General features: G+C 43.6%; 1 protein-coding gene across 8 annotated transcripts in view; it reads left to right on the forward strand.

Annotated features, from left to right (window-relative positions):
• Nucleotides 1-10,070, forward strand: part of RMND1 (required for meiotic nuclear division 1 homolog) — a 39,967-nt gene extending 29,897 nt beyond the window's left edge. For 7 of the 8 annotated variants that reach the window (XM_027083260.1, XM_027083248.1, XM_027083258.1 and 4 more), the window contains 2 exons: nucleotides 8,878-8,994; nucleotides 9,860-10,070. In XM_027083260.1, coding sequence (XP_026939061.1) covers nucleotides 8,878-8,994; nucleotides 9,860-9,892 — 150 coding nt within the window. In that variant the 3' untranslated portion in view covers nucleotides 9,893-10,070. Of the gene's footprint in view, nucleotides 1-1,216; nucleotides 1,267-8,877; nucleotides 8,995-9,859 lie in introns of those variants that run through there. The other variant, XM_027083264.1, reaches the window with a different exon arrangement.
• Nucleotides 10,071-16,067: the final 5,997 nt, after the last annotated feature.

The following is a 16,067-nucleotide window of genomic DNA, read 5'->3' on the forward strand; positions in this document are numbered from 1 at the left end:
CCCCGACCATCCCTAACCGCTGGTAATAAGTAATCTACTCTCCAGCTCTATAATTTGGTCATTTGGGGAATGTTATATAAATAGAATCATACAGGGTGTGACTTTAAAATGGGCTGTTTTCAATGAGTATAATACCCTTGAGATCCATCCAAGCCATTGCCTGTATCAATCCCTGCCTTCCTGTGAGTTACTTAGCCATGTGGGGGGATTCCATTTTGATTCCTCTGTATTGTTTTTGAGTGTATCTCTTTGCATAGATACTTAGTGGTTGCTCTAAGCGTCACATTACACATACCTAGCTTATCACAATCCACTGGTTTCAGCATTTTGCCAGATTAAATCAAGCGTGGAAACCTTACTGCTCTTTACATCCCTTTACTCCCCACTTTGAGAACTTCATCAGTGTTACAATTTTTGCTGCAAACATCAAACATAATTTAGAAAACTCACGAGGAGACGGAAATCCTATTGTATCTTCCCCCATCTTTATTCTTTCTGTTCTTTTTTTTTCAATGATGTTGCAAGATTTCTTCTTTTATTGTTTCTTTTCTGTTTTAAGAACATTCTGTAGCCATTCTTTCAGGGTAAGTTTGCAAAAGCATAGTCTCTTAGTTTTTCTTCATCTGAAAACGTCTAGATTTCCCCTTTATTCCTGAAGGAGTTTTTCACTAGGTAGAGGATTCCAAGTTGATAGTTCATTTCTTTCAATACCTACAAATTACTGTGTCACTTCCTTCCGGCCTCCATGATTTCTGAGGAGAAATCTACTCTCTCTCTATGACGTGAATGTCAGACCTTTAATTATACTCCAACAAGTCTTCGAGGCTCTCTTTATTTTTCCCTAATCTTTTCAACAAATGGTGCTAGAACAATGGGATAGTCATAATGAACCCTGTCCTTCACTTCACACCATTTCTAAATGAATCAGAGACCTTTTAAATATAAAAGCTAAAATTATAAAACCTCAGGAAGAAAATATAGGAAAAAGGCCTCATGACCTTGGGGAAGGCCAGGATTTGTTAGGGAAAAACAAAAAAACATGCACCTTGGGGAACGAATTTGATAAGTTGAACTTCATCAAAACTAAGACCACTGCTCTTTGAAAGACACTCTTAAGAACATGAAAAGGCAAATCACAGGTTGGGAGGAAATATTCTCAATATATAACCTGACAAAGGACTTGTCCATAATAATCAAAGAACTCTTTCTACTCAAGGGGCTTCCCTGGTGGCACAGTGGTTAAGAATCTGCCTGCCAATGCAGAGGACATGGGTTCGAGCCCTGGTCCAGGAAGATCCCACACGCCGCGGAGCAGCTAAGCCTGTGCGCCACAACTACTGAGCCTGCTCTCTAGGCCCACGTGCCACAACTACTGAAGCCCGCATGCCTAGAGCCCGTGCTGCACAAAAAGAGAAGCCACCGCAATGAGAAGCCCGCGCACCACAACGAAGAGTAGCCCCCGCTCGCCGCAACTAGAGAAAGCCCGTGTGCAGCAACGAAGACCCAATGCAGCCAAAAATAAAATAAATAATAAAATAAATATTTTTTTTTTAAAAAGATCTATGCATTAAAAAAAAGGAAGAATTCTTTCTACTCAAAAAGACAACCCAGTTTTTTAAATGGGCAAAAGATTTAAACTGACGTCTCACAAAATATGTGAACAGCCAAATGAACATGAGAAGATGTTCAACGTTATTGTTGACCAGGGAAGTGCAAATTAAACCTGCAATGCGCTGTTACGACACACTCACTAGAATGACTAAAATTAAAAGGACTGACAATACCAAGTGTTGGGAAGGATATAGAGCAGATGGAAGTGTCATACATTACTTGTGGGAATATACATCGTTATAGCCACTTTGCAAAAACAGCCCGGCAGTTCCTCAGAAATTTAATTGTTGTGTTACTATACGATCCAACAATTCCACTCCTGAGTATTTACTCATGAGAAATGAAAACGTATGTCCTCACACTGATTTGTACCTGAATGTTCTTAGCACCTTTAGTCATGATAGCCAAAACCTGGAAACAATCAAATGCCCATCTGTAGGTGAATGGATAAAGAAATTGTGGGATAGCCATACAGTGGAGTACCACTCAGCAGTAAAAGCAATGAACTACCATCCATGCAACAACATGAACGAATATCAGGATCGTTATGCTGAGTGAAAACCATCGAGACACAAAAGAATCCATGCTGTTATATTTATAGGAAATTCTAGAAAGGCTAATCTAATCTATAGTTACAGAAAATAGATCGGTGGTTCCCTAGGGCTTCGAGGTGGAGTGATGGGTAGGGCAGTAGATTCCAAAGGGGCACAAGGGATCGTGGGGTGATGGAAACGCTGTGGTGTTACTTACATAGTGTCTATCTGTGAAAAGTCTTCAAACTGTAAACTTAGAATGGAAACAAGTGCAGATTATTGTATGTAAATTATGCCTCAAGGAAAACTTGAAAATAAACCTTTTGTGAGAATTCTCTAATGACATTAAACAAAAGCATCAACCTTGATGAGCAGCCGTATTTACTAGGGACGAATTTGGAAGTGCTCAAGAGTTATGGCTTTTGGATGTCTCCCCTTTTTCTCTTGGAATGAAGACGTTCGGTGGAACCACGATCGTTGGGGTGAAGTATAAAGATTATTGCCACCAGGGAGATGCATCAGACCTCTTCTGATGACCAGCCTGTCGTGCTGAGTTAAGTCAGTAATGGTGGCTGAGCAACCAAGGTAAACCGGCTGCCCGGGAAGTGTGCGCTCAAGCATCCTCCCCCCCCTCTGTCCCCACCCCCATCCTGTGTCCTTCCTCAAATCACGGCACCTTTGATGCCCACGGTGTCCTTCACATGTCCCTCGTGGACAAGAGTACAGGAAAAGAGAACAGAATCGCTGAAGTCACCAACGATGAAGGTGGTTTGAGCAGGAAACATCCTGAGTGTGTGGTCCAGAGGAGAAGTGTAAAGATAGGAACTTACTCAACATGAACACTGCATTCAGCGTGAAAGCCACAGCTGAACATGAGGAATGTTAAAACAGGATCGATCGTGAACATTGACACGCAGTGAAGTAATCAACTAGCTGGACCAGCATCACAGTGCCAAGTAGGAAGGGGAAACCTGGAGAAAGTGCCTCTGCGTCTTCACTTTGCTCAAGCAGAGGGAGGGGATGTGCCAGGAGGGCACTTGGGGTTCGCTGGGGACAGTGCTCCTCTGAGTGGAGAGGCTCCCTCAGTGCCCAGTGTGGGGAAATTGATCGCAGCCCAGGGAGCAGGTGGAGCAGGTCCCCTCAGTCCCCAAACTGGAAGAGCCCCGGAACAGGTCAGTTCCATGGTATTTTTCAAAAAACTCTTATGTGAGTTCTGTGTAACTATAATGCTGCTGACTTCCGAATCCTTAACTGAGTACCTGGAATAATGCGTACGTTGCACTTAATCCGTGCTGTAAAACAAGTGGAAAATAACTCAGGTAGTGTCCTGAAGAATAGACATAAAGGTCTGTTTCAACTGGGCACCACTTGCCCGTGTGCTTCTGGAGTACGTGGCGTGCACTCCTGGGGGCAGCAGTTCACGCACCGCGTCGCACTGATCTGATGGCACTACGGACTCAGTGCCTTGTGAGAAGCCTCTTCTCACCTTCTCGGTGTAGCCGCCTCAGAAGGCAGGGAGAGAGCACCCACTCCGGCGTCTCTGCCTCTCCTTGTAAGGATGTTAATTTAGACCTCATCTAAACCTAATCACCCCCAAAGGCCTCATCTCCAGATACCATCACATTGGGGGTTAGGACTATCAACATGAATTTTGGGGGAACACGAACATTCCGTCCATATTACCAAGCAGTCCCTGGAAATCCACTGTAAATTTTCTTTACGAGCTAAAATTTGTTTCTTTTAAATTGTTTTTTATAAATTACATATTTCTTCCACATCCTTATTGGAATCTGTGTAGGAACTGGGGCAAGGTGGCTAAAAGGAGAAGTAGCAGGTATTCAGAGGGGAAAAGGGGATTTATGTGAAATTGGAGCTGCACTCGTGAGATTCCCCCTCTCCTTCCTTAAAACACAGCAGCGAAAGAGATAGAAGCTGCTTTCCCTGTAAATATGTGATGAGTACACTCCCCTCTAGAACGCAGGCTTCGTGAAATCAGAGAACAGGATCGTCGTCTTCCTGGCTCCCTTCCCGCTTCTTGGCAAAGGCCTCACGTAGAATATGTGCGCCATAAATATCTGTAGGATTAATCAGTGGTTGAGTTCAAAGTGAAACTCACTGTATTCTCCCAGAAAATGCAGTTGAACCTTCTCTATTTCTGTCTCAGCTAATAGCACGACCACCTGGTCAGTCAAGCAGGAACTTGAAACTCACCATGGTTTCCTCTTTCTCCTTCATCTTCCACATGCAGTCAGAGCATCCTTTCGTTTTCTCCCAAGTGTCATGCATTCATTGCCAGATATTTATTGAAAGTCTCTACGATAGGCCCTGGGCTGGTGAGACAGGGAGGGATGCCAAACTGACCCGCCTCCTGCGCCCAGACAGCTGATGTGCATCTCCCACCCCCGTTCACCCTAATACCTTCTTCTTTGTCTCCCAGCCTCTAGGCTGGGCCCTGTAGCCAGAAGACAGAGACACATCTGTCTTACTCACCATTTCATCTCCTCTGCCCAGCACAGTATAGTAAACACTGAACAAATATTTTAAGAGTGGACAAAGGACTCCCTTACCTGCAGGAGAAAGTTGCAACATGATCGTGCTATGTATTCATTTCTACTGTGGCCGCAGCAGATTACCACAGACTGACTTAACACAGATGTATTATTTTACAGTTCTGTAGGTCCGAAGTCTGACCTGGGAGTCACTGAGCCAAAGTCAAGGCGTTGGCAGGGCTGCGTCCCGCTCCGGAGGCTCTGGGTGGGAGCCACTTCCTGGGCTGTTCCAGCTCCGAGGGGCCACCCACTGCCCTTGGCTCAGAGCCCCTCTTCCGTCTCGCATGGCTGAGCTCTTCTGCCTGCCATTCCCACTTTTAAGGACCCTTGTGATTGCCCTGGGCCCACCCAGATAATCTAGGATTGTCTCCTTATCTAAAGATCGTCTGACTTAACAAGCTTAATTCCGGCACAGTCTTAAGTATCCCTTGCTGTGTAATACTCGTGGGTCCCGAGGATTAGAATGTGAATATCTGGGGGACCATTACTCTGCCTACCCCCTATGGTCTATAGTACCTCTCACAATTCAGTACTTAACCTTTTTTTAACCTTACCTCCAAGCACTTTCAGGTTTTTCGCTGTCTAGCTGTACTTGCCTCCATGCTGTTTCCTCCTGGCGCCCCACCTTTTCTTCCTGGCACCTGCCTATTTAGCGCCTACTTCACATTTACCACCTCTGTGACCCTGTCCCCGTTTTCTTCTGCTCCGTCATCTGTGCGCATGAAACACGTCTGGTTCTGTAACCGAAGGACATAGGAAGCAAGTGTTAGTTGGGGTTCCCTTGCTGGCACACGACAGAAGGACAACTGGAATGACCTTACTTATCCCCGTGTACTGGCTCACGGGGCTGAGAAGCAGGGAGCAGGTGTGAAACAGGGAATGTCTGTTGCACAGACCCAGGCGGGTCACCAGGACTGCTTCTTGCGTCAGCATCCTCTGTACCAATTTGGCCTCATCCTTTCCTTCTTGGTGGCATTCTCTCGGCGATGGGGAAAGGGGTGTGGGAAGGGGGAATATCCCAGCGACATTTTACTCTGCCTGGCAGCGTCAAAGGACTGGGCCACGTGTCCGTGCTTTGACCAGCCATGTGATGAGGCAACTGGGCCTCACAGTTGGCCAAGCCTGGGTCTTGTACTGGCCCCGTCTCCCCCTTGGGCTTTTCAGGGGAGGGGAGAGGGGCTGGTGTCAGGTGGGTAGTGATACTAAGATTGGCAGCATCACGTGGTTGGAAACAGGGAAGAGTAACTCTCCAAAGCAAGGGGGCAGGAGCGGAGGGTGCCGGGCAGGTAGCAGGTGGCTATGAGGCAGAATGAGGTAAGTTCTAAACGAGGGCAACAGCGAGGTGCTGTGGGAGTGCTGAGCGAGCAGGAGGTCAGGAAGGGTCACAGAGACCTCGCCTTCAGGCGTGAAGAGGGCGCCACCCACTGAAGAGTGCTTGGACTAAACCATCTGGGGTCATTTCATGTCATCGAGAAGGCAATAGCAAGACGTTCGAAGCTTCTGAGCAGCGGAGTGAAACGATCCATCCTGTTTAGGAGAACTCTGGTGGCCCATGCAAACGAAACCCGGAGACCCCCCAGCCCATCACCACCACCCAAACGACCAAACAGACCAGTCTGAAGAGGTGACAGATAGTTGACAAAAGCCTACTAGGTGTATTAAGAAATGCTAAGGAGAGGATAGACTCGACTCCATACAGCAACTGAAGTGCCAGGGATCCAGGAGTGCAGGATAGAGATCAAAGGTTTCTATGCTGGGTGCCCGAGAAGATCGCGTGACCTGCTTTGAGCTAGGGACCCAAGAAGAGGGAGAGACTTGAACAGGATGTCAACTGTAGTTTGAGAAATGCTAAATTTAAGGTGCCGGCAGGAAAATAGTAAAAAGATGTTTTATAGGCAGTTAGAAATTCGGGCAGAGGAGAAATCGGGATTAAGCAGTTAATACTTGGGACTTATCAAAAAAGTTTAAACCAGTCTTTCTCAAAATGTGGAATACATACACTTGTACAAGAGATGAACTTAGGTAACACATGGACCCTGAAATAACATGTAAGCGTTGAAGCAAGTAACACTTCTGTTCAGAGTTGAGGAGAAATGCTTAGCTTGGCTTTAGTGGCTCTTGACCGGCCCTCTTAACGTATAATCTACCAAATTCCCAGGCACCAGGCTCAGCTTTGTGTATCCAGCACCATTTCACATCATACTGGTTTTCCATTTTGGCAATGTAGTTTCCTTTTAAAATAAACATTTCTAAGGTGGTTTTTGTGGGGGTTTTTTTTTTTTTTTTGGTTGCGCCAGATCTCGCCTGCAGCTCACAGGCTCCTTAGTTGTGGCTCGCCAGCTCCTTGGTTATGGCATGCAAACTCTTCGTTGCTGCATGCATGTGGGAATCTAGTTCCCTGACCAGGGATCGAACCTGGGCCCCCTGCATTGGGAGCACAGAGTCTTAACCACTGTGCCACCAGGGAAGTCCCCATTTGTAAGTCTTTTTGACTTTAAATCCAATTAGCACATGTGTATCACAGAAGCAGTGACAGTGGGATGGAAATGACTGAAGTTTAGGAAGCGCCTACACAAACCAGATGGGCGGGATCGTGCAGAGAGTGCAGAGCTAGAGGACAGGAGGGACCAGATCAGGACTCTGGAAAGTGTCATCCACAGGCCAGGGGAGGTCCGAGAAGACTCAGAGTGATGGTCGGAGGCAGAACTTAGTCCCTAGGGGAGAAAAAGCCAAAGGAAGTGTGCATTTCAAGGTGTTGTCAAATGCTTAATTGAGGTTTCAGAATCTAACCAAGAAAGGGTGTTACTGTTTAGGAGACATCTGGAAGTTTCGGGGGAGCAGAGGTAATATCTACAACCTCTAAGGGCTAAGGAGTAAGTTGGTGGTGAGAAGTGGAGAAAGAAAATGTCTGTTCTTTAGTCAAACTTGAAAGAAAATGTAAAAGAGGGTTGGGTCAGCATTTCGAAGAGAGAAGCAAGCTTAAGGCTGAGCATGTTTCTAGACCAAGATCAAGCAGCCAACAGAAATAGGAAGACGAAGAAAGGGAGGAAAGAAAGAGGCACTGTTCTAAACATTTATACAAATTGGCGACTACAGGATTACATGAAGTCTGGAAGCGTGGGCAAATACATATTATCAGTGTGCTTCCACGTGTTCGCTCTCGTTAGTAATGCTCTGTGCAAAATGACAGTAAATATGGTGCACTAGCACATTTCAGTCAGTCCCCAAACATGCATCTGTGACTTGTCTCAGATTTCCACTGACCATACCTGCATTCTCAGCCTACGTACCCCAGAAGTTATCAAGGGGAATCCAAAAACTTGTAAAAAACGTTTCCAGACTGTGTAATTTCCAAAAGAAAGTGAGATACAGAGAGATTAAGGAAGTATAACTTGCCAGTGGTCACATTCAAGTCTTAACTTCAAAGATTCTGTTTTCTGTGAACCCCTCAGCCAGCTTGTGGGGCATCAGAATGCAGAATCTCTGCAGTTAAGCATTAAAAGCAGCGCCATCGGGCTTCCCTGGTGGCGCAGTGGTTGGGAGTCCGCCTGCCGATGCAGGGGACACGGGTTCGTGCCCCGGTCCGGGAAGATCCCACAGGCCGCGGAGCGGCTGGGCCCGTGAGCCATGGCCGCTGAGCCTGCGCGTCCGGAGCCTGTGCTCCGCAACGGGAGAGGCCATGACAGTGAGAGGCCCGCGTACCGTGTAAAAAAAAAAAAAAAAAAAAAAAAAAACAGTGCCATCTAGTGGCGAGTGTGCAGCAGGTCAAGTTTTGTGTTTGCGGGGCTTGGAACAGTTTTAGTAGAAGGTAATCATTGTCATCTTAAGGCCATGCTAAAAGAGTATTTCAGGTTTGCTTTTATTAACTGCTGAAAATCCAAGGGCAGCAACGAAAAACTAGAAATCAAGAACTTTTAGATCTTCCATCAAAGTCTTATGAATATAAGAGCTTCAGTATGCAATTTCTTGCAGTCAGATCTGTGCGTTACAGAACGTCTCTAGGTGGATTCACAGAAAGGAGACAAGTGGCACTGGTAGGCTGCCTTTGGGGAGGGCTGGGGAGCAAGAATTGAAGGAGTGATTTTTCACTGCACACCTATTTCAAACTTATAATTTTGAAGCATGCGACTGTTATCATAAGTGAATGTTTAAATATACAGGATACTGAGATTTTTCTAATGCAGGTCATGAATGAAAAGCTTCAGCACTGCATGGAGCTAACAGATCTGATGCGGAATCACCTGACTGAGAAGAGGACGCTGCGCCTGGAAGGGATGATTGTCATCCTTATCACCATAGAGGTAGGTAACTTTTATGAAAGTAACTTGACAGAAAACAATAGCAGGAAAGAGCATGACTTTGTTCTAAATGTTAAGTCTATTTGGAAGTGAGGCAGGTTTCAAGTGACTGTGGTAATATTTTGAAAATGCATTAAGTATGATTTTTGGAAAAGTTCCACCTTTTTATTTATTTTATTTGGCCATGCTGCGCAGCTTGCAGGATCCCAGTTCCCTGACGAGGGATTGAACCCAGGCCATGGCAGTGAAAGTGCCAAATCCTAACCGCTTGACCACCAGGGAATTCCCTCCATGTTTTTTTTTAATTATTTGCTCTTTTTATTTATTTATTAAATTTATTTTTGGCTGCATTGGGTCTTAGTTGCGCACAGGCTTTCTCTAGTTGCGGCGAGCGGGGGCTACTCTTCATTGTGGTGCGCAGGCTTCTCATTGCGGTGGCTTCTCTCGTTGCGGAGCACTGGCTCTAACCGTGAGGGCTTCAGTAGTTGTGGCGCGTGGGCTCAGTAGTTGTGGCGCACAGGCTCATTTGCTTTGCAGCATGTGGGATCTTCCTGGACCAGGGCTCAAACCCATGTCCCCTGCATCGGCAGGCGGATTCTTAACCACTGCGCTAACCTGGGAAGTCCCTCCCTCCACGTTTTTAAAGATGGCATTTAGGGCAAGTTCTAGCTGTAAATGTATAATGTTCAACCCAACACCACGCACCTGTGCCTCAAATCTGCAGCTTGCCCTGTAATGCCCTGTAATAACAAAAAAGTTATTAACTTCGGGAGCATTTTTCATTAATCACGACCTTAGAAAAGTCATTTTAGTTTGTACCAGTGATTTGCCATGAAATTATTAATACTTCTCACTTTTTATTTGTAAGGTAATGTTTGAGCTGGGACGAGCATTTTTCTGATTGACGACCAAAGGAAAAGTGTCATTGCAAGATATATTGAAGCTCTACAATCAAAAATAAATGCTCACCTGTTGAGATTAATAGGTATTTAATTTTTTTAATCAAGAAATTGTCACAGTGATCTTTTTCAGTTTCTAAATGTATTGCTGCTTGAATAAAAACTATAAAGAATCTGGCATTTGGGTCTATAACACTGACAGTTTGAAAGGATAATGTTCATTTTATATTTTAAAGAACTTTGGATAATCTGGGCATCTGGGGAATTTGGGCATTGCTCCTAACCTTTCCCCAGGGAATCCCAAGCTTGGCCCTAAGAAAACCATACAGGAACTCCAAAGTGTTGAAATTTAGAAAATAAGTAGGCTTGAATGGCAAAAACGAACTTTGTACACCTGTTTATTTCTAGGTGGCGTAATTTGACTCTGACTGCTCACTGGCACTTTCCTTTTATTAATCAATACTTTCCATCCTTTCACTACCAAGTTGGGTCAAAATATTCTTCCCACAGAGGAATATTTTTTTAAGTTTCTCACATACTCAGGGAAAATTTAAAAATACCAAGTACAAAGAATTTAACATTTATGTGCTTACCATCTTGAATTGATAATTAACTTTTTAAAAACAAAGTCCTGGGACTTCCCTGGTGGCGCCCCAGTGGTTGAGAGTCCGCCTGCCGATGCAGGGGACGCGGGTTCGTGCCCCGGTCCGGGAAGATCCCACATGCCGCGGAGCGGCTGGGCCCGTGAGCCATGGCCGCTGAGCCTGCGCGTCCGGAGCCTGTGCTCCGCAAAGGGAGAGGCCACAACAGTGAGAGGCCTGCGTACCGCAAAAAAAAAAAAAAAAAAAAAAAGTCCTTTTTATCTTCATTTGCCTTATTTTTACACATATCCCCCTGCCCTACTACCCTCTCCCCATCACAATGTCTTTTTCATAAGTTATATACATATACAGAGTATTACTGTTCTAAATTGGGACACTGTCGGTCACTTTATAGCTTGTTTAACTGCTATATGGTATACTCCCAAGAGAATACACATTTATCTGTACCCTCACTGATGACATTCATGTATATATTTGCTGGAATAGTGTGAAGTTGCCCATCCTGGTGTCTTTCAGTGCACCGCAAGAGTTCTTCTTGAGTACCGATTTCAGGTACCTATACCAAGGACTATGCAACATGTGGGCATAGATAATTTAAGAATTGCTTTCTAGGGCTTCCCTGGTGGCACAGTGGTTGGGAGTCCGCCTGCCGATGCAGGGGACACGGGTTCGTGCCCAGGTCCGGGAAGATCCCACATGCCGCGGAGCGGCTGGGCCCGTGAGCCATGGCCGCTGAGCCTGTGCGTCCAGAGCCTGTGCTCTGCAACGGGAGAGGCCACAACAGTGAGAAGCTCACGTACCACAAAAAAAAAAATAAATAAATAAATTGCTTTCTAGGGACTTCCCTGGTGGCGCAGTGATTAAGAATCCGCTTGCTAATGCAGGGGACATGGGTTCGAGCCCTGGTCCGGGAAGATCCCACATGCCACGGAGCAACTAAGCTCGAGCACCACAACTACTGAGCCTGTGTGCTGCAACTACTGAAGCCCATGCACCTAGAGCCTGTGCTCCGTGGCAAGAGAAGCCACCGCAATGAGAAGCCCGCGCACTGCAACGAAGAGTAGCCCCCGTTCGCCGCAACTAGAGAAGCCCGCGCGCAGCAACAAAGACCCAGCGCAGCCAAGAAATAAGTTTAAAAAAGAAAACTCATTTCTACCTTAAAAAAAAAGCTTTCTAGATCAAGTTCCACATCAGCACTTTCATAAAATCGCTGTGCCTGCACTGTCACCTGTAAGCAGCGTATCAAGCCTGTTCTCCTCTCCCATTTTCCCAATCTCACAATGTACAGAAGGCATCTCACCCATCTTCAATTTTAGTTTGGTCCACTATATTTTAAAACCTTTAAATATACTTAACCTGCATTTTAAAATCTTTAGAAAGCCAAAGGACAATTTGAAATACTGGTCAACAGAGCCTTCTTTAATAAGAGGGGCCATTTCCAGTAAAGTTTTACTCCAAGTATCAATGTGTACAATTTGCTGTTTGGGTCAACTGTGTAATTATAAAATTTTAGTACAACAAAAAGAACACGAACATTTAGTGCTTTATGGTCATGGCAAATTAAAATTTAACATTTCAACTTATACACAAATACGTAACGAAGAACAAAAAGACAGTGAGACCTTCAAGCATAAAAATTTATTAGGATAAAAAAAATTATTAGGATAACATTTTGTGGGGGAAATGTAACAAATACAGTTTTCAAGAAGAAAAAGGAAGGTAACACTTGAATCGTTTACTTATGTTTAAATGGATCACGGTGGACATTAACTTATTGTATTACATTCCACTAAGATATATTAAAGATATAAATTATTTTATTGTTTATATATAATTTAAATATTTTAAAATATCAATACTTATGTCAGAAATTACACATTTTTCAAGTATTTAAATTTATGATAAAAGCTTCAACTCTATATATAGAGTTTTTTAAATTATTTTAGGTATAATACAAACATAAAAGTTTTTCAAGATCACAGCTTCTCTCAGAACAAAATGTCTGTGAGGATTAATGGAATTAACATATGTGAAGTTATGAGTTAACTGTTAGTACAGTCCATCTGCGTAAAAACCCATATATGATTCTGAGAGTAAATGAAGGCTGAATCAAATCCCCAGGATCCCCTTTGAATCCTTAGTTAAGAAACATGTCTGAGGGCTTCCCTGGTGGCGCAGCGATTAAGAATCCGCCTGCCAATGCAGGGGACACGGGTTCGATCCCTAGTCCAGAAAGATCCCACATGCCGCAGAGCAACTAAGCCCGCGAGCCACAACTACTGAGCCCGTGTGCCACAACTACTAAAGCCCGTACGCCTAGAGCCCGTGCTCCTCAACGAGAGAAGCCACTGCAATGAGAAGCCCGCACACCACAACAAACAGCCCCCACTCACAGTAACTAGAGAAAGCCCATGCGCAGCAACGAAGACCCAATGCAGCCAAAAATAAAAATAAAATATATATATATATATATATATATTGCTAACATAAAAATATGGACCTGGGACTTCCCTGATCGTCCAGTGGTTCAGACTCCTCGCCTTCCACTGCAGGGGGGCACGGGTCTGATCCCTGGCTGGGGAACTACGATTCCTTGCAGCAGTGCAGCCAAAACAAAGAGAAAGAAAAAAATGAAAATGGACCAGAGTGCTGCTTAAACTCACTCAAATGAAGACTTACAGAGGACAACAAACTAGTATCAAATACCTCTCTGATGGTTCACTAATGAAATCTGATGAACTGGAATCCTCCAATTTCCTTCAAGTGGCCCTTTTAGATCCTGGGTTTCCCGGCACTGGGGGCTTTTCTGGAGCAGCCAGGCTTTCAGGGTTAAGCTGGGGAAGGTCTAGGCAAAGCAGCCAGCTGTTATCTTCAGACCACATTTTTAGAAATTAATGATGTTTAAACAACCACCTTTTTCAAATCAGGACTGTGCTGGCAACTCTACAGATCTTTAATAAAACTAAAAACAGGATCCTCTCCTACCAATGATCAACTATCTTCACAAAGAAAAACAAGTTGATACGTACACAGCTGTCATCAGTTGGGGGAAGTAGTTTTCCCCTATATATTTCATCATTAATTTCACTTTCAAACATTAAAAACTCCAGTGACACACAATTCTATAAGCAAAATTTCAGACTTTTTTTGTTTAATATTTCACAACTAACATCTTTAAAAATCCGTTGTGCTATTAATACATGTTACAACTTTTTATGACTCTTTCACTCAACTTAGCTGACTGAAAGCAGCCAGTCTCAAAAGACTACATATTATATGATTCCATTTATATACCATATGCTGGAAACGACAAAAAGCGATGGAGGAGGAATCACTGGCTGCCAGGGAGAGGAGTGGGAGGAGGATAGCATGCCAAAGGACAGCATGAGGGAGTTTTCTGAAGTGACAGAGCTGTCCTGTATCCTGACTGGGGTTACATAAATGTGCACCTATATTCAAGTTCACAGAACTGTACACCAAAAGGAAAAAAAGTTAATTTTACTTTAAGATAACTCTAAAGATTTCTTTAAATCAGTGACTATTTAAAAAATATATTAATGATCCTGTCATTTACTGAGGCACTGTGCTAAACCCCTTAACATACACTTTTTTAATACACAGCCCTGTGAGATAAATATTACCCCTATTTGAACAAAACAAAAACTAAGGCTCAGAGGTTAAATAACATGCCCAAAGCCAAACAGCTTAAGGAACAGAGTATGATTCCAACCCAGATCTGACTCCAAAGCCTATATTCTTAACCACGGTAAATATATACTCTCTGCCCTCTACTCATAAACACCAACCACTCTTGTCTCTCCTAATGTCAGGAAGCCGTTAAGTTTTCTCACTCTATTCCTAACTTAACACTCTACAGATAATGTGAAAATGTGCAGACTGACTCTGGAGCAGCACTGTCCAACAGAACTTTCTGTGACAAGAGAAATGTTCAATATCCGTGTCATCTAATATGGTAGCCTTTGGCCCCATGTGGATACTGAAGCACGTGTGGCTAGTGTGACATTAACTTACATAGCCACATGTGGCTAGGAGCTACTGAACTGGACCAGCACAGTTCTAGAGAAATAATATACCAAGAGCACGCATGCCACAGAAAGAAGCAACTTATCAAACTATGATGGCCACTTGCCAACAGTAAAACAATTCAAGGTAGATGTATAATGGAGTAAAGCTGAGAAATGCACAACCCCAAACATGTCACAAAACCACATCTTATCTTATCCACTCACCCTTCAAGATTCACTTCTAACACCAACTTCGTTGTACCAGCACACCATTTTGCACGTGTAGTATAGAACAAACTGTGTATTAAGTATATGATTGTGTTCTCCCCCACTGGACTGTGGGCATCTCAAGAACAGAGATAGTGATTAACACATACACCAGCTACACCTACCACATATATCCAGAGGCTTTCTTCAAATATAAACATTTCTTCATTCAGTTGTGGTGGGAGAATTATCATCTTCGGTCCTTCAACTACAAATTCAATTCAGTCCTTCAAGTACTTGAGTACCAGCAGTATATATGAAAGTAAGTCCCTGTAGGGATCTTACAGGGGGATAGGAGATACAACATATATAAATAAATACCAAGAAAATTAATTACATAAGTAAGTACAATCAGTGCTTTAGGGCAGAATAGAACTGTCAGGTGTCCTGGTGGTAAGATAAACTAGAAAACAGTCTAAGAAAAAAGCAGCCATTATCCAATTCTGTAACAGCAGAAGTGTAAGACGATTTACTGTATCCCCACCTATTACTCAGAAAAGCCTAATGGGAAAAAAAAAAAAACAACCCACAATCAAGGTGAGCCTTGGTAACTCATCCTGGCCTCACTCACGCTACCCATGCCAGGGACTCACCCCACTCCTTGGAGCGGTCAGCCAAAACTAGGCTTAGAACAAAGCCTTCTAGATCTGAAGTTTCCATGAAAACTTCACAGCAGAAAAACATGGTGTAGTTTTCTTTACACGCACATCCTGATTACCTTTTAGTTGTAACATCTTCTTTTAGGTCCTGGAAATGTGCTAATTGGAAGAGTTACAGTACAATTACAGTTACAGTACAATCTCAGGGTCAGTAATATAGGCAGCACATGGAGCTAACCATAAAGTAGTTAAAATGCATTTAATAAGTACATTTTCCATTTCCTCTAAAAATCAGTTGGGACGGGGGTGCTGGTATGAGGAGCCTGCAAATTCATAAAGACGTCAAGCATTATCCAGAGACCAAATAAACTGACACTATAACTATGATCATGTAAAAATACAAGCTGCAAGACTAGAGGACAAAAGTCCCACACTATAACTTCTTCAGAAAAGATTTTTTTTTAAAAATCAGCCAATTTTCTCATCTCTATCAGCACATAGATTATTATTTTCTCATGACAAAAAGTCAGAGAAAATCTGTTTCGTTTTCCTAGACTGAATGGGCTTGGCTAGTTAATTACCTAACTTCTTTGAGCCTGTCTTCTCAAATTTTAGAGGAAGGAGTGTGACTAAACGCCCTCAGAGAAAAAACTGACTTAATTAACTAAGATAATTACTTACAGA

This window comes from Aethalodelphis obliquidens, unplaced genomic scaffold, assembly GCF_003676395.1.
Source record: "Aethalodelphis obliquidens isolate GAN/ISIS:26980383/991018 unplaced genomic scaffold, ASM367639v1 scaffold3, whole genome shotgun sequence".
NCBI lineage: Eukaryota > Metazoa > Chordata > Mammalia > Artiodactyla > Delphinidae > Aethalodelphis > Aethalodelphis obliquidens.